At 42.3% G+C, this 22,491-nt stretch overlaps 1 protein-coding gene and 1 pseudogene across 2 annotated transcripts; one reads left to right on the top strand and one right to left on the bottom strand.

Moving 5' to 3' along the window:
• Positions 1-12,195: 12,195 nt before the first annotated feature.
• Positions 12,196-14,616, top strand: LOC133924594 (pentatricopeptide repeat-containing protein At3g53360, mitochondrial-like; annotated as a pseudogene).
• Positions 14,617-15,483: 867 nt separating this feature from the next.
• On the bottom strand, positions 15,484-21,897 carry LOC133924595 (UDP-xylose transporter 1-like). 2 transcript variants are annotated; one of them, XM_062370204.1, is made up of 8 exons: positions 21,517-21,897; positions 19,341-19,536; positions 18,995-19,179; positions 18,858-18,925; positions 18,287-18,419; positions 17,779-17,940; positions 16,308-16,580; positions 15,484-15,745 (listed from the first exon to the last, which is right to left on the bottom strand). In XM_062370204.1, exons 2-8 carry the CDS (start codon positions 19,453-19,455, stop codon positions 15,659-15,661), a joined length of 1,023 nt encoding a protein of 340 aa, XP_062226188.1. In that variant the 5' UTR covers positions 19,456-19,536; positions 21,517-21,897; the 3' UTR covers positions 15,484-15,658. The 2 variants fall into 2 exon arrangements, with proteins under 2 accessions (XP_062226188.1, XP_062226187.1); XM_062370203.1 differs by having other exon boundaries at positions 19,341-19,483; positions 21,517-21,891.
• Positions 21,898-22,491: the final 594 nt, after the last annotated feature.

Below are 22,491 nucleotides of genomic sequence, written 5' to 3'. Positions count from 1 at the left end.
CCGCCCTCTTGGACTTGAGCCGCCGCATCCAATATCGACTTTTTTCCGCGACGGTGCCTCCATGATGGACACGCCGATTAAAGTTGCTCGGGGAGGCGACGAAGACGATTTGCCGAAGGATGAAGATCAGGACTATGTTCCGCTCCCTTTGCCTTCTACGTGAGGGACTCCTAGCTAGCTTGTAGTGTACGTGTTAACAATCCTTGCCTTCAAATCTAGATACCTATTGACTAATAGGGAATTTATCTCTTTTTTCTTTGTCGTCAAATAGGACTGCAGTAGACACACATTAACTAATATTGGAAATTTATTTTAGTTTTCAGCCGTTGAATAGGATGCAGTCTATATGGATTCTACATGTGTGATCGTAACTTCAAATGAAATTTGAACCGTTATAATTTTGGCCCACTAAATAACATGTAGATTTTTTTTCAACGGTGAACATCGTAGGATTTTCTAAACCCTTGAGGTTAAATGTGGAGGCTTCTTTTTATGGCTAATTATTAATATTTTTTAATAATGACAACAGTGGTAATAGAGTAGCATGTATAGATGTATATTGGATTAATTTTTTCATAATAATAGTGGTGGAGTAATTTATAAATAGGCATAGGGACATTTTGTATATTAGATCCGACGGTTATGATTATGGTCTATAACAATCAATGGCATGTATTTCCTCTTTTTTTATCGATTAACGTGGTAATTTTGTGATATTGAAATTGAACGTGGATGCTTCTTTTAATATTCAAATATCAAGATGATAGATAGATGAAATAACCTCTCCATCACAAGGCTAGTGATACGTTCATCGGTCGTGTGAGGGGTTGTTGGTCGGCCGAGATACTTCAAACTTGAAATCCCACCTTCAAAATCCTATTCAAAGAGACAGGCGTACTTCGTCTTTGCTTCCACACTGAGATTTGTAACGTGTGACACTCCATTTCCACCTAAATTTTTGTTCACACAAACAAACACATAGCTCCCTCCATGTTTATTTCTTTTTTCGACCAGCACAAGCATACAGTAACCTCGTGTTTCTCCCCTAAAAATGGTGACCGAGCTAGTTTGATAACTCACGACTGCACTAGCTCAGTCCAGGAGTATATTCCTGCCGGAAATCTTTCCGGCTACCCTCCGCACGGCACCCAGCCGCACGGCGGCTTCAGCAATCGTCACCCGCGGGCGCGCGTTGGCTGCCCATTCCAAACTAGCGCGGTGCGATCGCGAATCGCGTGCGGCGTCCCACCCGGCCGCTCCGCAGCCCTCCGCGGATCCCTCTCCACTCTCCAGCCGAGTCAAAACTCACTCCGAACACGAACCGGCACCGCCCGATTCGGTGTGGCGTTCGACTGCTTACGCTCACGCGGCCACGCGTCCCGGAGCGCCTAGCGCCCGTGTGCCGCGTCCAGATCTCGGGGCGGTGGATCGCGGAGCGGAACGGAGCAAGCCGCGTGTGTTCCCGTCCCAGGAACCCAGACGAGGCAGGGACCCCACTGCACGGGCCCCGGCGCCGTTCCCGCCAGCCTGCGCCCCGGGGCTGGGTGAGTTGGAAGGGGTGGACAACTACGGGACGGGGTGACACGTCACCCGCAGGGACAAGTCTACGTCGCCGGCGTGGGCTCGAGCTCGATGAGATGGGGGCCGACGCGTGGCCCGGACCAGAGACAGGCGTGAGGTGCTGCTGCCCTGTCGCGCGCGTGGGTGGGAAAGGGGGTCTTGTCGCCGCCGATGCGTGCCGCGCGCCACGGCTTCGACTGCGGATCGATACGCGCTATGCAGTTGCAGTTGGGAGCCCTGCTGCTGTCGCGGGGTCCCCTCACCTCTGCATTGTCCTGTGACTGACTGTGAGCAGAGTTACTGAGTTCGGCGTACGTACACAGAGGGTAGCTCCCTGCTGTGAACAGAGGCGGATTCACAGGGGTCTGGAACGCCATTTAAGAAAATGGAGAAGTAAGCAGAAGATAAAGAGAGGAGATAGAGAAGGAGAGCCTCCTACACTTAGCTCTTGTGTCTGTTACTGGCGGTGAATTAATTTCCCCGTTCGCGTGATATGCGATCCAAGTTTGCAATGTTATCTCATCCTCTGGACAACGGAAAAGGTATGCCATGACTTAAAGCCATTGTTAGTCTTCAACTAAAGACAAAGGCGTGATTGTGTCTCAAGCTCTAATATATGCATTTATAGAAGATCTGATACGTCTTCATATCTCAATTACCTAATATTAATGTGATCGGTGACCCCTCATTATTTCAACTAGTACCATGTGGCAACGAGGAAATGAACAAATCAAGCTTTGGAGCCGTTCCACCTGAACGCGGAACGCGACCTGAGCAAACCATGATCGCTGTTTCTCTTACGTCTCAGCTAATCAGGCAGTTAGCACTGATTTTGCTCTACTTAATGCACGATGGATATATCCCTCTGGTTTGGCGGTTGGAATCTCGCTGTCCGGCACGTCAGATCGTGGCCACTATGCGTGATAAGAAATGGCCAACAGTGCAGTGTCCAGACCGTGGATGGCAGCAGCTTTCGGACTGGCCCTTGGCGGTATGTGCTGCTAGATCTGTTTGCAGGCTTTGTTGTGTTCACCGGCGACATGCCGAGGCCGCACCTACAGTTCAATTTTGTCTCCGACGCTAGGACGGATAGGATTGTCCCTACGTGCGTTTTGCACCTACACTGTCAGCCCCTCACTCCAGCTGGGACGACTGTTTCTGTCCCTACGCGCAGCTTGTACCTACATGCTCTCTCTCTCTCAAGACAGATCGCTGAGATTCTGAGAAGTGGAAAGCATGCATAAAATTTCGTAGTATGAACTGTTCACGTAGACTAGGTAAGTAGGATCGTCCCAGGATAGCCAAATTTGGGCTACACGCCTACACCCATACTCTACTCATATTGGACTTTGGAGACAGCCATTTGGCTACTCCAATAAGTCATTTGGCATTAGTTTTATTAATCCCAGAATTATTAGTCAACACGCACGTTCTCCATCGTCATATTCTCTCGAATCCATTCGACTTTTCTTCGGCAACACTGGGCATGCACTACTTTTACTGTTGATTAATAGCACACAAGCAGTTGTCATTCATTCCAGTTTGAGGTGTTAACAAGAGTTGAGCTGTAAGTAGAACGCATAAGCATGACCACCTGAATCCGACGAAACAAAGGATGAAACGGAGGAATGAGCTGGGCCTGGAAATTCAGTGCTTGTTGAATGCTATTTGTGTCTGTGTGTACATCGCGGATTTTGTCAGTATAAATATTAGTCAACTGTTGTAGCAAAACCGAGAGAGAAACCGTGGTCATCCATCCATCCATGATCCATGCATGCGCGCACAAACCACGGAGATCCCATCGACATCTCGGGATCACGGGCACGCACGCAAAGAACTAATTAAAGCACATTGACCTCTTCATGCCCATCGCTCCGAACACCGGGTTTGACTTGCGAGTCGCGAACACCGAGAGCCTGGATCCAGGAAGAAGTCAGAGCAATCCAAGGAGAAAAATAATGGAGCGATGCGTATGATCCCGTTTTTTATACTGGACGGGTGCAAATGGACTACAGAAAGCGTACAAATCGACAAGCACCAACATCTCTTCTTCTCCTTGTTTTTTGTGTGCCAGGAACATCGATCTCTGTTTGACTTTGGAACTGAGAAAGGGGGATGGCTTGTGATCGATCGTGTCGGCCTCGGAACAGAGATTCCGGACGCGTAGCGGTGGCCGGGAGCATAGAAGAAACACGTATATACGCCTGTCCCACGTGACCGGCACGTCGCGCCACGAGGAGCTTCCGGCGCCGGCTCGCCAGCCACGCCCACATGCCGCCCGGCGCATCGCATGGATCGCGTGGCTGCCGTGCACGGTGAGCCCCGGGAGCGCGCAAGCTTCTGTTTGTCAACGGGGGAGTTCGTTAGGATGGGAGGTTGCAATGGCAATGCCGTGCGCATGCATATCGGCACGGGCCAGCACCGGGTTTGAGTTTGGTGCAGACGACTGATGCGGCACGGAGCGGTGCAAAGGAAATGTTCTCGACCGACCAGTGCTGGCTCTCCTGTTCGGCGGCGCACCATGCATCCGTGCTGTACTGCTGTGCACATCCGTGCTCCATCTTGAAAGACTCATATGGACACAGCCACACAGAGCACACCATTGACAACATGCTAGTATGACAGACAACTAGAACTGTTGATGTTTTTTTTCTTTTTAACTCGGTGAGTTTTTTTTTTTTTTTTGAAAAAATACATTGTTGGCGCTCCTTCTTGCAAGATCCCTCTATCTCATGCCTATGGTCTGGTTCAAATCCGACCCAAGATTCTGTAAGCGCGATTTTACTTACTAGCAACCATGCACATACGACACGTACACGCAATTGTACAACTACGGTTCCTAAATTTATACGGACACCTATTACATTATGGCGTTGACCATGTGCAGCTCAATGTGCATGTCCGGGAGCAAAAAGGGGAATACCTCTTCTTCGAGACGTTGTAAAAGGTGACATTGTCCGAGTTAGGGTTGAACGGGTGCAGCAGGAGTGGCACGAAGATTGCAAACAACACGATGTCATGCCACGTGGCGTAGACAGATTGGAAGGAGGTCTGAAAGTGCATCTAGCTCTTATGTATGATTTTAGTAATTAATAATAATACTTATGGACTAACAATGATGTTGAGTTTATTAGTAGGTTGTTCCATAGGTAATGCATTGAGAGATATGCATAAGCTCTAGGTAAATAGGGAGATTAAAAATGCATCAAGATGAATGAGCTCTAACTTATTTCATAGGAGATGCATAAGTGATGAATCATGAATTTTCTGATAAATGTCATGAGAACAAAAGAAATGCATCGTTGCATTGAGCTCCTAGTGATGTTCATAAAGAGAAGGAAAAGCTCAATAAGATTGACAATAAACTTAAAGATTAAGTTACTTGTGGAAATCAAGTAAATAAAGATATGACATTGCCAATCGAGTTTTATGGACTAACCCGTGTGCTATGTGTTTGAGAATGAGTGTGGTTAAGTTCTATATGAAGATTGATAATATGCATGAAGGCTAATAAGTTACGTGTGGAGATCAAGTAACTTAAAGTACAAAAGTTGTCAATTAGGTTTTATAGACTAACCCATGTGTTTTATGCTTGAGAGTGAGATGTGGTTATGATCCATAAGAAGGCATAAGTTGAATTGAAATCATATATGCCAAGAGTAAAGAACAAGAGTGAACTCCATATTTGATAAAGTTAATTTCTTGAAGATGTTGAATACAAAGTGATTTTCTATGGCAAGACGGTGAAGCGCAAACAAGACTCGGCTGCGATGGACTATCCGGTGGCGAAGGGTAAGCAAATGGCTTAACGCTGAAGGACCAAAACGGAGGTGAAGAACGAGTGAAGACTTTGTGCCAATGGACCGTGTGATGCCATGGGAAGCTATGAATGATTCACACCAATCATTTGAAGAGTTTTATCTTTGAATTTGAGTATAAGTATGCCGCGCTATTAAGAGGAATGCAATGTAGAGCTAATTATCGTGTTCCAGTGCTCAAGAGTTTCTAACCAAATCCAAGTGAGAGTTCTTTTTAGAAATCCTAGTGCGAAAAGTGTAGAAGTGTCCGAATTGGATTTCGGAGTATTTCTATTTTGATCCAATGTGTTTGAGGTCATTAATTCAGTTGGGATGTATGGCCATTTGAATAAGATTTTCATAGAGTCCAAAATCGTCGAAATCGGACTTCGGGATCAAAAGTTATCGTTATTTTTAGAGGGCCAGCTGTGCTGAACCCGGATACTCCAGGTTGACCCAAATTCTTTGGGTTGTGCGTCTCTGAAAGTGCATCTAGCCCCTATGTGTGATTTTGGTAATTAATGACAATACCTATGGACTAACAATGATGTTGAGTTTGTTAGTAGGTTGCTCCATAGGTGATGCATGAATGAGAGATATGCATGAGCTCTAAGTGAATGGGGAGAATAAAAATGTATCAAGAAGAATGAGCTCTAGGTGATGCTCGGGTAAGTGATGACAATGCCTATGGACTAACAATCATATTGAGAATTGCCATTAGGTTATTCCATAGGAGATGCATAAATGATGAAGCGTGGATTCTTTGAGAAATACCATGAGTTCAAAGAATTGCATCAAAAGTCATTGAAATTTTAGTGATGCTCATAAGAAGAAGAAGAAGCTCAATAAGATTAGCAATAAGTTGAAGGCTAAGTTACTTGTGGAGATCAAGTAACTAAAGGTATGATACTGTTAATAGAGTTTTATGGACTAACCCGTGTGCTATGTGTTTAAGAATGAGTGGGGTTAAGTTCTATATGAAAATTGACAATATGCATGAAGGCTAATAAATTACTTGTGGAGATCAAGTAACTTAAGGTATAAATATTGTCACTTAGGTTTTATGGACTAACCCATGTGCTTTGTGTTTGAGAGTGAGTTGGGGTTAGGATCCATAAGAAGACATAAGTTGAATTGAAATCATATATGCCAAGAGTGAAGAACAAGAGTAGACTCAATATTTGATAAAATGAATTCTTTGAAGATGTTGAATTCAAAGTGGTTTTCTATGGCAAGACGGTGAAGGGCAAGCAAGACTCGGCTGCGATGGACCATCCGTAGTGAAGGGCAAGCAAATAGCTTGGCGCCGAAGGACCAAGGCGGTGGTGAAGAGCGAGTAAAGGCTTTACGCCGATGGACCGTGCGAGGCCATGGGAAGCTATGGATGATTCACATCAATCATATGAAGAATCAAGTGAAGAATATATGGAAGTTGGCAACCCTCAAGGTTTGAAAGAAATAAGCGGTACTTGGAAGTATTCAAAAGGCTCAAATTGGTTCAAATGTGCTTTATCTTTGAAATTGAGTCTAGGTATGCCGCACTATTAAGAGAGATGCAACGTGAGCTAATTGTCGTGTCTCAGTGCTCAAGAATTTCCAACCAAACCCAAAGTGAGAGTTTCTTGTTAAGAGTCCGAAGCGGAAAGTGTGGAAGTATCTAAAATGGGTTTTAGAGTGTTTCTAATTTTATCCTATGTGTTTTAGGTCATGAATTCAGTTGAGATGTGTAGCCCTCTGAATAAGCTTTCCATAGAGTCCAAAATTGTCGAAATCGGACTCCGAAATCAAAAGTTATCGCCGTTTTTCGGAGGTCAGCTGTGCTGTACTCGGAGACTCCGGTGAAGACCGGATTTTCCGGTACCTGGAGTGGCCGGAGACTCCGGTGTAGGCCGGATATTCTGGTAAAGTCCAGAAAACAGCCTAACGGCTAGTTTTTTGAAGTGGGCTATTTATATCCCACTCACCCCATCCTTTGGGGCTGCTGCAAGGGCACGAAAAGAACATCCTCTAGAGCCAAAAGAACATCTCCCACTCCATTCTAGTGTGTGATTTGAGAAAAAAAGTGAGTTGGGTTGAGAGATTGGAAGATTGAGTGCAAGTGAGCTAAAATCCAATCTTGAGCACTTGAGTTCTCGGCAAGAAGTTCTCGAAGCGTTTGTTACTCATGGAGGTGAATCCTCCTAGCCGGCTAGGTGTCGCCGGTGAGCTCCCGTGCTTGTGGTGAGCCGCGGGAAAGTTTGTGTGTATTTGAGTGTAGGTTCTCCGTGGATCTACTTAGAATCATCTCCGGGAACACACGACATCACTTGATTTGAGCTAGAACTCTCTACCCATCATTTTTATTTAGTTTCAGGCTCAGTTCTGTACAGAATCTGGAGAATCCGGACTTTACCGGAGTTTCCGGATCTGTACACACCGGAGTATCGGATACTCTAGATGAACAGTAATTTCAGGCACATGAACAGTATTTTCAGCCTTTTTCAATTTAAGCTTTTATTGCATATCTCTTGCTAGAATTGAATAATTTTAGTCACCTTAGAATTATAATTTCTACACTTATTTAGGGTGATTGTGCACTAGTTGAGCCTAGCATATTTAGGTTTTTCACTTGTGAAAAATCTGTTAATTTATATTCCGCTGCAAGTTTAGGCCAACGGTAAAAGGGGACGAATTTTTGATAAAAACGTCTATTCACCCCCCTCTAGGCGACATCATTGTCTTTTCAGTCTCCAGGTGAGGTTCCGAGCCGAGTGGTCTGTTAGAGCCTTTTTGGTTTACCCGGATACTCCGGGTTGACCCAGATACTCTGGGTGAGGTTCCGAGCCGAGTGGTCTGTTAGAGCCTTTTTGGTTGACCCGGATACTCCGGGTGAGGTTCTGAGATGAGGGTCTCGGTTTGGGCTTTTTAGCTTACCCGGAGGCTCCGGATTAGTTAAAAAAAGTGTTGTAACGGTAAGTTTTTAGGGGTTAAGTGTTTATACCCCCTCACCATATCCTTTGGGGTTGCTGCAAGGGCACGGAACAAAAATATTTTAGAGCTAAAAGAACTCCTTCCCACTCTATTTTAGTGAGAGATTTGAGAAGAAAAATGAGTTGGGTTGAAAAATTGGAAGATTGAGTGCAAATGAGCTAAATCCAAACTTGAACACTTGAGTTCATCGGTAAGAAGTTCGTGAAGCATTTGTTACTCTTGGAGGCGAAGCCTCTTAGCTGGCTAGGTGTTGCCCGGTGAGCTCCCGTGCGTGTGGTGAGCCACGGGAAAGTTTGTGAAGGTCCATCTTGCCTCCACAAGGGAAGAGATAAAGCTAGTGGATCGAGGAAAGTGGTTGAAAGAGATCCAGCTCATTGGAGCTTTCTCAACAGAGACGTAAGATTCATGGTGGTGAATCCGAACTTCGAGAAACAAATCTTTGTGTCTCCACTTCAGTTTGTTTACATTTGAGTTTTTGCTCAATATTTGTGCATATTGCTCGATCTACTCATTTGTGTGTTTTTGATTGTAGATTTTCTGTGGATCTACTTGGAATCATAAGTTGGAACATATTTCATTTGGTTTGAGCTAGAACTCTTTAGGCCTTGTTTAATTTCAATTTCGAGCTCGTTTCTATACAGACCCCGAAGATTCCGGAACTGTACAATTCGAAGTATTCGGATTAACTCGGGTACTTTAGTGAATAGTATTTTCAGCCTTCTTCAATTAGAGTTTTCTTGCATATCGTTGGCTAGAATTGAATAATTTTTTGTCACCCTAGGATTGTAATTTTCACACTTATTTTGGGTGATTATGCACTAGTTGTTCCTAGCATATTTAGGTTTTTCACTTGTGAAAAATCCGTTAGTTTATATTCTACTGCAAGTTTAGGCCAATGGTAAAAGTGGACGATTTTTTTGAAAAAAATGCCTATTCACCCCCCTCTAGGTGACGTTATTGTCCTTTCAAGCTCATGTCGTGGCCGTGTACGAGACGCTTTTCGATGGACTCAAGGAGCTCTGATGAGAGGCCCGAGCTCTAGTCCAGCCTCGATCTTTTTGAAGGAGGTTGCTCAGTCGTTATGGATTTTTAGTCAAGTTATGATTGACTCCTGCCAATTAGGTGCTCTGAATGCATGAAAAAAGTGCACATAAAAAGAAATAGGGCTCGTAATATCAAACATAATATTATAGTAAGAATAAATCTCATTCAAATTTTAGATTTCAAGACATCTGGGTTAACTTGACAAATAATCTCCTTATTTCCATATATTGAACTATAATAAGTTCATATGATTTCTTCACTAGCCCTATGGACAACATAGAAATGATAAAATAATCACTTATATGCTATTTACATGTCATCCATCATATGAGACCATAGATTAAAAGAGTTAATTCCTAGTGGATGATGCACCGAAACAATCATTGATGGTTGATACATCTGCACATCAAGTATCCATGAACCAAAGAGTGATGAATTAGAAATACACATACTTTAGCCATTCAAGCTTTCTATTGAACACATTCTAGTTTAAAAAACACACATATACCTATTTAGATAGAGATAAGGATGAAATATCGGGCCATCGAGGTGAGTTGATGTGGAACTTCACTGCATCAACCTGTTCAGATGAAGGGAGGAAGTGAGGGGCAAAGTGATCACAGACGAGTGCGATTTTGCTGCCAGCGTCGATGAACACATGCACCTTGAGCTGCGTTGTTCGCTAGCTATCGGTTGACGATGGCAGGAATAGGAGGACAACACGGTGCATTGGAACACCGCTTCGAGAGGGAGAGGCTGAGCGAGGCGGCAATGGATTTGCGTGTCTATGAGGAATGGTGCTCTAGGCCCTGCAGGACGACGGAGCACACACGACGATGCAGAGGAGGTTGCTCGTCGTTGTTTTGGATCAGGGGAGGGGAGGAGGTAGGCGTAGAGGGGGTAAAAATGTGTCTGTATTGATACGGAGAGGGTATGGTGCATGTCTTTATGCTAAAGTTTTCAAATTAACAGTGCGTGTGGGAAGAAATTCTGGTGGCTATGATTTCTAAATTGATAGACTATTAGGTGGGGAGATGATAGCGTGTGATTTCAAATTAATTAATAAGAAAAGTAATGATGTCTAGGGAGATTAGGGGACAAATTTGAACTCTAATTGATTGCATGGTCTTTTTTAGAAGGAAATTATAACCGCGATTAATGGGAGCAAATTTTAGGGGCAAATAAATGAAAATAAATAATTTCTCAACTGAGTAAGGAAATGGTGGAGGGGAAAATGCAATCTTGATCATTAGATTTAGATCTAAGGATTCATATAGTTCTATGGACGCATGTTATGATGGACATTGGATTCCCAACGGTTGATGACAACTTATTCTCGATCATTAGATTGAATGAAATATCAAATGAATCTTGGTTGTTGAATTTATTAGATGTTAATAGATCTTAGGGTATTAATTGTTTCGTGGATATTTTTTATGTGCATATGATTGTTCTAACTTGTGTTTTTATAGTTTTGTGCCATGAGACCCGTTTTTATGCCACTTAACCCAGATCGACCTACACGTTACCCCCCTGCAATTCCATGAATCAAAGCTGTCTTTCACTGGATCCGAGCTCCAAATCGTCGGCCACCATGGCTATAGCCACACCATTGCTGGCTTCCACCACCTGTCATGTGCCAATGGGGTCACCGCATTGAGGGGATTGATGCTTTCTATCGCCTACTGCATTAGCACATCTTTCTTCAATTTCTCTCCTCCCTCTGCTCTTCTGCAAGGCACACAAGCGCTGCTGGACGCGCAATATCGGTGCTGGGTCTGCCCGTGGGGACCTTGCTAGCATCGCAGCTGCTTAGGAGCAGCTCTGACAGGGATCACCTGCTCGGGCTCGACTATGGCGATGCGAGCACGGGTGCATAGATCCAGTTCAGACCATGGATGCAGGAGGCTAGGGGCGGCGATGATCGACAGGCTGGATCGGTGGCGGGACTTCTTCTGGGGTGTCAGCCCCGCCGTCCTTCGGCAGCGTCTCCGCATCTGCCACGCCTATTGAGGAAGACAAGGGCATCGTGCATCATGAATCCGAGGAGAGCAAGGTTGATAGCAACAACAGGGGAGGAGAGGAAATGCTGCCGACAACGTAGAGGAACAATTTAAGAGGGGGAAGAAAAAGCGTTAAGTCTGACATGTGGGTCTGAATTCCAAAACAAGTGAGGTCGGTTCTGACATGTGAGGCTCATCGCCACATCACCTAAAACCACTGTAGAAACTGCTTTGAATTGTGCTAGGGGCGTAAAGTGAATGCTATCGAAAGAGGTGGTGTATAATTCCTGGTTTTCAAATTCAAGAAAAAAATTAAACACCCTGACAAGTCTTTACTTATAAAACATGAGTTGTTTTTCTGTATAACCTCTTCCTTGCTCTACTCTCATATAATAAAAATTCATAAAATTTAAATAATTTGCCTACTTTTAATATCCATCCTTATCCTTTAACCTCCCCTACAGATATGAGACATGTTTTAATAATAAAAATAAATAAAAAATTAGGAAGGAAATTAGTGGGGGAGTCCCCTCCTCTTTTTTTGGATTCTATCCAAAATCAAACTACCTTATCGCTCCCGACATATTCATTCGACGACGTTCCTGTAACGTATTCACATCTCTATACATTGAGCTTGTAAATATTATCGTATTTAATATTTATATTTTTGTTGCAACATATATGTATTTAGCTAGTTTAAGGAGAAATTGGACCTTTTCCTTTCAAATTTGCAGTAGGTCTGGCCCGGAACCAACACCGTTGAGGCCTATTTTCTTTGGGCCGGGCCATGCTATTACGCGATTGCTACGTCAGTGCGTCTGGCGTCGTCTCCCCAGTCCCAACTACGTAGAAACCAAAAGTCCAATCGCTCGCGGTATCTGTATGGCTGTTCCCCTTCCCGCCCCGGCGCCCTTCGTCGCCTCCAACTCCGAGCGCCACCGGGAAGCCGCCGCAGATGCAGGACCCTACCGGCACCATCCTCCAGCTCTACCACTCCGGCCGGCTCTCCGCTGCCCTCCGCGCCTTCGAGTCGCTCCCCTTCTCCCCCGCTCCCGCCCCTCTCTCCGCCGCCGCCTACGCCGCGCTCGTCGCCGCCTGCTCCCTCCTCCGCTCCCTCCCCCACGGCCGCCTCGTTCACCGCCACCTCCTCGCCTACGCTGACGCCCGCCTACCGTCCTCAGCAACCGCCTCATAACCATGTACGGCCGGTGCGCCGCCCCTGACTAAGCCCGCGTCGTGTTCGACGGAATGCCCGACATGAACCCCGTCTCTTGGGCCGCCGTTATCGCGGCGCACGCGCAGAACAGCCGTTGCGCTGACGCGCTGGGTCTTCTCTTCCATGCTGCGGTCGGGGACCGCACCCGACCAGCTTGCGCTCGGCAGCTCCGTGCGCGCCTGCGCAGAGCTCGGGGACGTGGGCCTCGGGAGACAGGTGCATGCGCAGGTTATAAAGTCGGGAGAACGGTAGTGACTTGATTGTGCAGAACGCTCTTGTCACGATGTACTCCAAGAGCGGCTTGGTTGGGTATGGGTTCACGCTCTTTGAGAGGATTAGGAACAAAGACTTGATATCTTGGGGGTCGATTATTGCCAGGCTTGCACAGCAAGTGAAATGGATGCACTACAGATTTTCAGGGAGATGATATCTGAGGGCATGCATCATCACCCCAACGAGTTCCGTTTTGGAAGCATGTTTAGGGCATGCGGAGTTGTTGGTAGTTTTGAGTCTGGGGAGCAGATTCATGGTTTATCTGTGAAGTATAGGTTGGACCGCAATTCGTATGCAGGTTGCTCGTTAAGTGACATGTATGCCCGGTGCAATAAGCTTGACTCTGCGAGGAAGGTGTTTTACAGGACCGATGCACCTGATTCGGTTTCTTGGAATTCCTTAATAAATGCTTACTCTGCTGAGGGACTCCTTAGTGAGGCTATGGTACTGTTCTCTGAGATGAGAGATTCTGGCTTGAGGCCTGATGGTATTACCGTTAGGGGTTTGTTATGTGCGTGTGTTGGCTGTGATGCTTTGCATCATGGTAGAGCTATCCACTCCTACTTGATCAAATTGGGTTTAAATGGGGACATTTCAGTATGCAATTCTTTACTCAGCATGTATGCAAGGTGTTTGGATTTCCCCTCTGCAATGAATGTCTTTCATGAGACGAATGATTGTGACGTTGTCACCTGGAACATCATTCTTAGCTTGTGTACAGAACCAGCATCTGGAAAAAGTATTTAAATTATTCAGCCTCTTGCATAGATTGGTGTCAAGTCTGGATAGGATCAGTTTAAACAATGTTCTGAGTGCTTCTGCTGAGTTGGGTTACTTTGAAATGGTGAAACAGGTTCATGCATATGTCTTCAAGGTAGCACTGGTGGGTGATACAATGCTGAGCAATGGTCTGATTGACACTTATGCTAAATGTGGAAGTTTAGATGATGCCAATAATTTCTTTGAAATGATGGGCAATGGCTGTGATGCTCTCTTGGAGCAGCTTGATTGTTGGCTATGCCCAATTTGGTTATGCAAAGGAAGCACTTGATTTATTTACCAGGATGAGAAGCCTAGGAATCAAGCCGAATCATGTAACCTTTGTTGGGGTTCTCACAACATGCAGCCGTGTTGGATTTGTTGATGAAGGCTGCTATTACTACAGCATTATGGACCCTGAATATGGCATTATTCCAGCAAGAGAACATTGTTGATGTGTCATTGATTTGCTGGCATGAGCTGGCAGACTAAGTGAGGCGGCAAAGTTTGTTGATCAAATGCCATTTGACCCTGATATTGTAATGTGGAAGACACTACTAGCTGCTAGCAAAACACATAATGATGTGGAGATGGGGAAGAGGGAAGCGGAAGGTATTTTAAATATTGATCCTTCTCATTCAGCAGCCTATGTATTGTTGTGCAACATATATGCTGCTTCTGGCAATTGGCATGAGTTTGCAAGATCGAAGAAGGCTATGAGAAGCAGTGGAGTTCAGAAATCACCTGGGAAGCAGTGGAGTTTGCAAGATTGAAGAAGGCTATGAGAAGGCATGAGCTAAAAGTCTTTATTGTAGAGGACAGATCACATCCAGAGTCTGAGGAAATGTACACAATGCTGGAGTTAGTTGGAGCGGAAATGATAAAAGCTGGTTATATTCAAGAGCTGGCATGTAAATATGCTAGTTTTGACCATACTGATAATGATTTGTCAAGCGAATAAATATTAGCTGCTGAAACAATGATCTTTTGCTGACTTTGGGGATTTTTCATCTATCATGTCACAAGAAATTCTTGTCAATTGCCCAGGAAAACCTCTAGACATTCGTTAGAATTGCACTGCCAAACCTCGAGAAGCTACATATTTTCCTTTGTGCTGTATTTTGTTGACTCAGTAACAACAGGTAATGAAATTGCTTTACCTGAATTAATGGAAAGAAAGGTAAGGGTTGTGACCAGAAGCTACTTGTTTCCAATTTTCCATTGTATGGCTGCTTTCTCCGGTGTTCATATTTGAAGTTGCTTACATGAGGAAGTATATTCTTCTTACATTCTCGTTGGACAATGTACATAGTGAACCTGCTAGGAAGAAGTGATCTTGCTATTTGATAGGTGAAGAGGAGGTTAGATCTGTTTTAGCTGCCGCATGTTCATGCTGAGTAGGTTTCAAGCCAGTGAGCAAGAAACAGGAAGAATATAATCTTTTAAATTTTAATCTACTGTCGAGAAGCCCTGACTTTATAAGGGTAGCAGCTTGCCAGTACAGATCACTAGCTGAAGGAAGTTCATAGTAACACACCTCATGCAAGCTAGCTATGAGGATACATATTTGATGAAGACCACTTTTGCATAAATGAATCCACTACAGAAACATAGTGTTTTAATTTTTATCCTCCAAACCTTTCGCCTTGGAATTGGAACTGATTCTGAGCTGATGGTAGAATAGTTCGTCACTAGCAGGTTTTATTACATGCTTACAGTAGCAGTATAGCATTGGTCTGTGGAATGTCCTCAATATTTTATTGCTTCATTTAGTTAGACTGGCTAAGAAAAGTAGAGAACTACATATGCTAAAACATAGTTTAAGATTGGCACCAGTAAAGCTTCAGTTGGAACCACTGTGTGAAAAGTATAATAAAATAATAATTGTAATGTCAAAATATACATTCTCTACACATATAAAAATCTTCCTTTCATAAAAAGGAAATCTAGAATGGAAAGAAATGGCTTTCCAGGTCCTTTAGATTGGAAGGGTAGTTGCTCATACTAGATCTACACTACAAGAAAAACCTTAGCAGTTAGCAGTCGTGAGATAAACCATTTGCTTTTTTGGTGTCATTGCTGTCTTTCGTTGCCAAAAGTGGTTCAACCTCCTTATCTGGCATCTACAAACACATCAAAAACATCAAAAGGGTGAACTGAAAAAAGAGAGTAAATTAAAGTGTACTTCAAGGACGATTTTTTGGCAGTTTTTATTGCATACATACATCATGTAAATTATGTTGGAGCTGTGTAGACTGTAGAGCATGTTTGGAATCTCATCCAGAAGCTAAAATAATTCACTACAGTATGGCACTTGTAGCTCACATGATTATCAAAATTACAAGCTCCAGTTTATTTACAATATTGGATAATTTGCGCACACATTTTTTGTCTATCTATAACACATTAATTACTACTTCGTTTTTTTACAGAAGCACTTAAAAATACTGGTATCATGATAAAATATTCAAATACTAGTATTTGCTTTTAATGAAACTACTGTATTTCGTTTGATGAAAATGGACTCTTGATTATTGCTGCTGAGAATAGGAAGCAGAACAGTTATCAGTGTGACTGTCATATGCATATTAGTTTTATTTTTCTCTCGTACCATGACAACTATATCTCCATGATAAATACAATTTCTAATTTTATGTTATTTAAGGATTGGGGGCAAAATCAAACCTGTGAAACTGGCAGAGCATCATTTGTTGACTTCTTCTTGCCCTCTCTCACTGAGAAGTAGGAGTACAGTGCCATCCCAAATATGGCTATCAGAATTCCCAATATGTTCCGTAGAGTGAAAGGATCGTGTAATAGAGTGTAGCCAAATGATAGAACCAGACATGTCTTAAGGTGTCCAAGCACCTGATATGTCACTGGTGATGTTGTTCCAATCACAAGAAATGTACTGAAGTTCACAGACACCGCAATCAAGCAAGATAGAACGATGAAACCCTACATATGATTCATGAGAGAGGATCATTTTTCATGTGCTTGTTCATCCAAATTTGAGGCATGCATGAGAGTATTTTCCAATAACCAGCAAGTGGCAGCATGCAGGAACATGACAGTTGAGTAATACTGTCTTGAAAATGCTGATACATTTTAGCAATAACTGATGAAGTCATTGTAGTATTTGATTTGCTTTTCACTTCCATAGGTATCACTGAACTATTTTACAATACATGAAATAAATTTTCATGTAAAGCACTTCACATGGTTAAAGATCTACATACATGCTGTTTATCGTGCCCCCCTCTCATACACTGGGTTTGGTGTTTGTATGTTTATTTCATGAAAAGCATCAAATATAAAGTGTACTAGGCGGATTGGCGCGCCTACGCCGTGCCCCTTTTTTTGTTGCACAGAGCATGACAAAAGAATACTAAAAAAATTGGATTAACCATTTTTGGACATCTCAATATTTATTTATGAATTTATCAATATTGAACAAATTCATTTAATTATGGGGAAAACAATGGTACTTTCATGCATGCACATAATTTTAGCATGTAGACGACAGTAATACGAAACTAACTAAATTTGTTTCATATTTTTTGAATTTTAGATATTTTTCTATGCATTTTAGATTATTTCAACCGATTTATCAATATAACTATTATTCCTTTCGCTATTTTTCTAGAATTTCGAAAAAAAATTATGTGTATGTATATATACAGATACATATACATATACGTATATATATGTATGCGCGCGCACACATATATATATGGATACATGCACGTATCCGTATAGATATACGAACAATACATAGACCCATATAAACAGTAGCTACAGTACTTGACACCTAGAATTGCTCCAATTCTTGGCCCTTTAATATATGTAATAGATTTCCAGGCTACACCAAATTTAAGCCAGGATATCCAACATGGTAGCTGCATCATGAAATTATATTTGTAATCTTAGGTCTAAGCAATTTCGGCATCTTATACTGTAGATACAACACTTTCAGTTTCACTTATCACCCCTAGCAATCTTGCAGATCTCAGAAATGATGATTTTTTATATTCCGCAAATTAAAGAATTGGCTGGTTGGGTATCTTGATCTTCTGCAATCTTAAATCAGTTGAGTTTCCTAAATAATTACAATAATACCATTTTCTTGTATTTGGATAAAGTATTGAGAACATACCAAAACTAGAGCAGAGTATTTGTGTGCGAAGACACTGCGGTTAGTAAGGAGTTGATCCACAAAAGGGCCAGTTGCAAACAGAATAGCCGCCTGGTAAGGTGCAGATTGGTACAGAAGCTGCGTTGAGGAGACCTTTAACTTCTTCTGTATTGTATTTGTTAGCTTCATTCAGAAATTTTTTTGGTTAAGGATAGCATGTGGCAATGGTATATAAAGCAGGAGTTTACCTATTTTTATTTTAGTAGGATTGATAATGCAGATTCATGCCAAATGATTCATAAAGGAACTCACAGTAGTAATTAGAAACCTCAAAGCTCTTTAAATGGCTTATAAGATTGTCATTACTGTGTCCTTTTATGCTCTCTTTAAGAAAACCTACTTTATTGATACTGTACATTGCAATGAGAAGTGAGGTTACGAAGAACTAAAAAATTATTTGTTTCCTTTGCTTTTATATTACAGTTTTGAAACTTTAATGATAATCATGGAAGTATTAAATGCAGGATACAATTTGGCCAACACAAGTGGTGGCAATGGCAAGGCCAGAAAGGACGGACCCAAGCAGATTTAGCTTGAGATCAGTAACTGAAGCGATGCCTACTCCAAGAAGTAAGACCAGAAGAGAAAGCTTGATACTCTCACTGCAAATTGTTGAATTGATATTAGCTTATAGGAAATAACAATAAATACAATGAGGACCATTTAGGCCCAGAAACTAAACAAATATTAATTAATTATTTGATCCAAGAGTTTATGTGAAAATATCTGAAAGTTAATTGTCCCTGTGAATCAAAAATACACAATGGATTCAGAAGATTTCGGGTGTGTCAATTTCAGTGTTTACTTCAGCATTGTACATGCAGCATCAGTTATCTTGTGTCTTTATTTTTACCCTAAACATGTCCGGTATTATGAGATGCTGAGCACTGTGACGCAGTCGGTCAAGTATTGAGTTTCTGCTAGTATATCAAGAACTTAAGAGAACTGAAAAGAAAAAAAAACTAGGCAAAGGAATTCTCAAAGTTCATTGAGTTAAGGGAGGACCATTCCTGGGGGGTTCTCAGTTTATATTTCCAAACCTGAATCTTTTTTTCAGGAAGATTGTCTCCAATAGCACAGTGAAAGGTATGATCGCCAATTTTGTCATCTGCAGAACATATCAAGTTTGAGGTATTTGCTCATGTTTTATAGAAAATGACACCCATATGGAGCTTACCTGGTAGAATCCAATGGAGTTGAATCCTAAACTAAGGTTGAGAAGGCCGATCGAGGTACCGTTTAGTAACCCAAAGAGTATCACCGTCTGTCCATCAATTGCCTTGGGCTCAAAGAAATGTAAGCGCTGTGCCACATGGAGGGTGCAGAAGGTCACAATCAGATGCCAGCTTGTTAATGTTGTAGCTGCATAGGTTCAGAAACAACAAAATCCAGTATCACTCAATGGTAAGTATGGAATTTTGGTGCATCCATGGTGTTTTGTTCTTCAAGTGCTGTTGATGCTTCCCTTGCAAAAAAGAAAAGTTCCATTGGTGCTTGAAATCACCAAAGTCTGTTGTACTAACCAAATGGAAAACCAAGTGTGCTGATGAGAGCTTTGTTGCAGATGACAATGGCAACTGAAGATGCAACGGAGAGTGCAAGTGACCCAATCACACCGTGTTGGAAACCAGCTGACATCTTGACCAGCTGGGGTTTATCTGCTTGTCTGAATTCAAATTATCCGTGAAGAGAGTTAGTCCAAGGTACGGATGCTACTCACTGGAGAAAAAATAAAAGCATGTCAAGCTTGTTTCCTGTGTCTATTTGCCTTGAATTCATTGCTGTTGTACAACCATATAGTTTTTTTTTCTTTTTTTTGTTAAAGTAATAGTTTCTATTTATTAAGTTGCCTGTGACTACGTCTTTCCTTTTTTACTCATGAAAAATAGAAAACTAAATTAGTACTGATGCCCAAGCTCACTTGAGCACAGAGGGGCCCAAGTTTGGTTCAGTAGGTAGTTAGCGTTTGACTATAGCGTCCTTATTGCTGTGACCAATGGAACATTGATGTTCTTCCTAGAATGCAAGGGGTGGTCAAACTCTTAGCTGGTCTAATTCATGGACAAGAACTATATGAGGAAGATGGTATCCATGTTAGGTCCGTTAGATTGTAGAATACTTAATAGTATTACGCGCCACATAGCTGTCACAAGGACCTAATCTTGGTACTTGTCAGTAACTTACATCTGCATATAATAAACTAACACCTACTTATACACCAAATAAAGCTAATTATTACCACGTTGGTCATTAACAAACTAAGCACATAAAGCCACTATTAGCAAATGAACATACCTATATATTGACTAACTCTCGGCTAGCTCAAGGCCATGAAGTGCAAATTTTGGATTATTGTTTATATGCTGCTTTATTTAACATGACTGTGCATTGTAGCCGACCTAACTCTCAAATCTCAATGAGTCAGTGGCTACTGGCTAGTCTTGACTCAACTGGTGGCTTTTGTCCTATAATAATTTGGAGAGCTGGTAGCCTGGTACCTACTACCTACTGGGCTGCTACTGGGGCTCAGATGCTCAACAGACAAAAGGTGGTTCCAGTCACTGTCAAATGATTCATAAGATGACCGAAGAAACTAAACACATGCAAAGTCATATGATTGATATCCAATCCACTGCACACTTCATGTGTTTGGTGGTCAGTTAGTATAGTATATGTTGCTTAAGAAGTAGCTTTGCATGATTGGTGAGCTCGAAGGGATTGAAAAGGAAATATGCTAGAAATTTACTTTTTAATAATTAATATATATAGAAAAATATCATGCATCTATCTTTCGGACGCATGTTCGCATGCCTTTTTTTAAACATTGGATTCCTTCTTCCCTTCTCGCCGACTAAAATTATGGAAATTTACTCTCTATTATACTAGTATGACTGCTTTTTCTTTTTTCTTTTTTTTTTTAAATGATGGTATGAGAAGATGCTTCTGTATGTTAAATACGTATCAAATTCAATCAGCTTAAAGTAGCAAGCTCATGTTCATGTGGATTTAGCTGACATAAAGGCGCGGGTAGACAACTTGACTCAATTATGTCATGGGAATCATCACATGTCCTATAAAGTTTTCAGTTAAAAGAACAGCCATTCAGAAGACGATGAGTAGAGTTAATATCAACCGCACTAGCTTGATTATCTGTGAGATTACTGATTTAGTTCTTTCTGCTGATACTTAACCGCTTGGTGATTTTTTTGCTTTATGCGTATTTTGTTTGACATAGCATGTGATCTCAGAAGACACATGTGAACAGCCTACAAGACCAGGTAACTTTCAAATGCCAACTGTGGTAAGAACAATATAAGAAAAATAACTGTTGATCTGTGGATTTTTTTAATAAAAAAAAAATAGAGAAATGATCATCATTCAGGAGAAAATGAGAGGGATATACAATGCTATTTTGGTGGCTTCAGATTATAACAGTGTAAAGTAATTAGTATACACATCATAAATGTAGATACAGTTATATCATGGTTATATCTTGATAATAAGCACTATAATCATGTAGCAAATCAACTGTTTCTCCGAATCTAGCCAGACGAATGCACGGGCTATTCAACAACTTTATGAATTGTTTGCAGTGTCAAAAATCATAGAATAAAGGAGATGAGCACAAAAAGGAACCAAAACCAAATACAGATATTTATCCCGGAGTACCACTTAACAGAAATCCAAAACTTATTTAACCTGGGAAGTGGGAGGCAAGCAGCAATAAGATCAGACAACACTCCGAATGAATGAATGCTTCAGATTTCAGGCCGGCCCAACAGCTTCTTCCTCTGCTCCCTGCCCCTTCCTCTTCTCCAGGCTCCAAGAAACACCTATGTATGAGAGACAGTGTGTGCTCTCCTTGGAAGGGGAAGAGAGGGAGGGAGATGCACTTTTATGTTCAAAGTTTTCAGGGGAAGGTGCAGACTGCAGAGGCGCGTGTGTGTATGGTGAGCGGTTAGGTGATTGCTTTGAGAGATGCTGTTGGGTTGAGTGGATGCTGCAACATGCTGCCATGCTGTCGCTACAGGAGTATTGCTGTGGGTACGTGATAACTTCCCTGTCTTGTAACAAAATGTTCTAGATTTCTAGTCTTGGGTCACCGCCAACGTAGAAAATGGTGCTAGGAAGAGCGAGAGTTGGTGCCGAAAAGATGAATTGCGACATTACATGGTATCGTAGAGGTGCAAACATGTCGAGCCCGTGATCTGTTTCAGTGTCAAAATTTAAGGGAAACGGCGGCGACAGGGTTCTAGAATCAAGCTGCTTTTCCATCGTAATGTGCCTATAGGTAACTTATGTGTATACTTACAACCCGGTCGCTAGTCTAACCGGTATGGTACTTGTGTCTTGTTTTTCGCGTTCTTTTTATAGAAGAAATGCAAAGAAGCATCGGTACTTGTGTCTTGTTGATAGTCATGTCTCTAACTACACATAGCCATGGTACGTGATAAAAATCTTCGGGGATTTCAGGGGTTGTTTCCATCCCTTGTGAAGCCCGGTCATCGCCAGTGTCCATACATCCAGTTTTTATCTTGCTTTGGGTAATTGGGTTGTTTTGCCTCCTGGCACGACGGCCACTTGTTTTGGTCATCTCTAGCCATCACTCTTGGTTCCTTACGGAACAAACCACCAAAGCATATTCGAATTCTAATTTCTTTACCAAGGACAGTC

Source organism: Phragmites australis, chromosome 7, assembly GCF_958298935.1.
Source record: "Phragmites australis chromosome 7, lpPhrAust1.1, whole genome shotgun sequence".
Taxonomy (NCBI): domain Eukaryota; kingdom Viridiplantae; phylum Streptophyta; class Magnoliopsida; order Poales; family Poaceae; genus Phragmites; species Phragmites australis.
The sequence above is the reverse complement of the archived record's forward strand: the minus strand, read 5'-3'. Positions and strand labels throughout refer to the sequence as shown.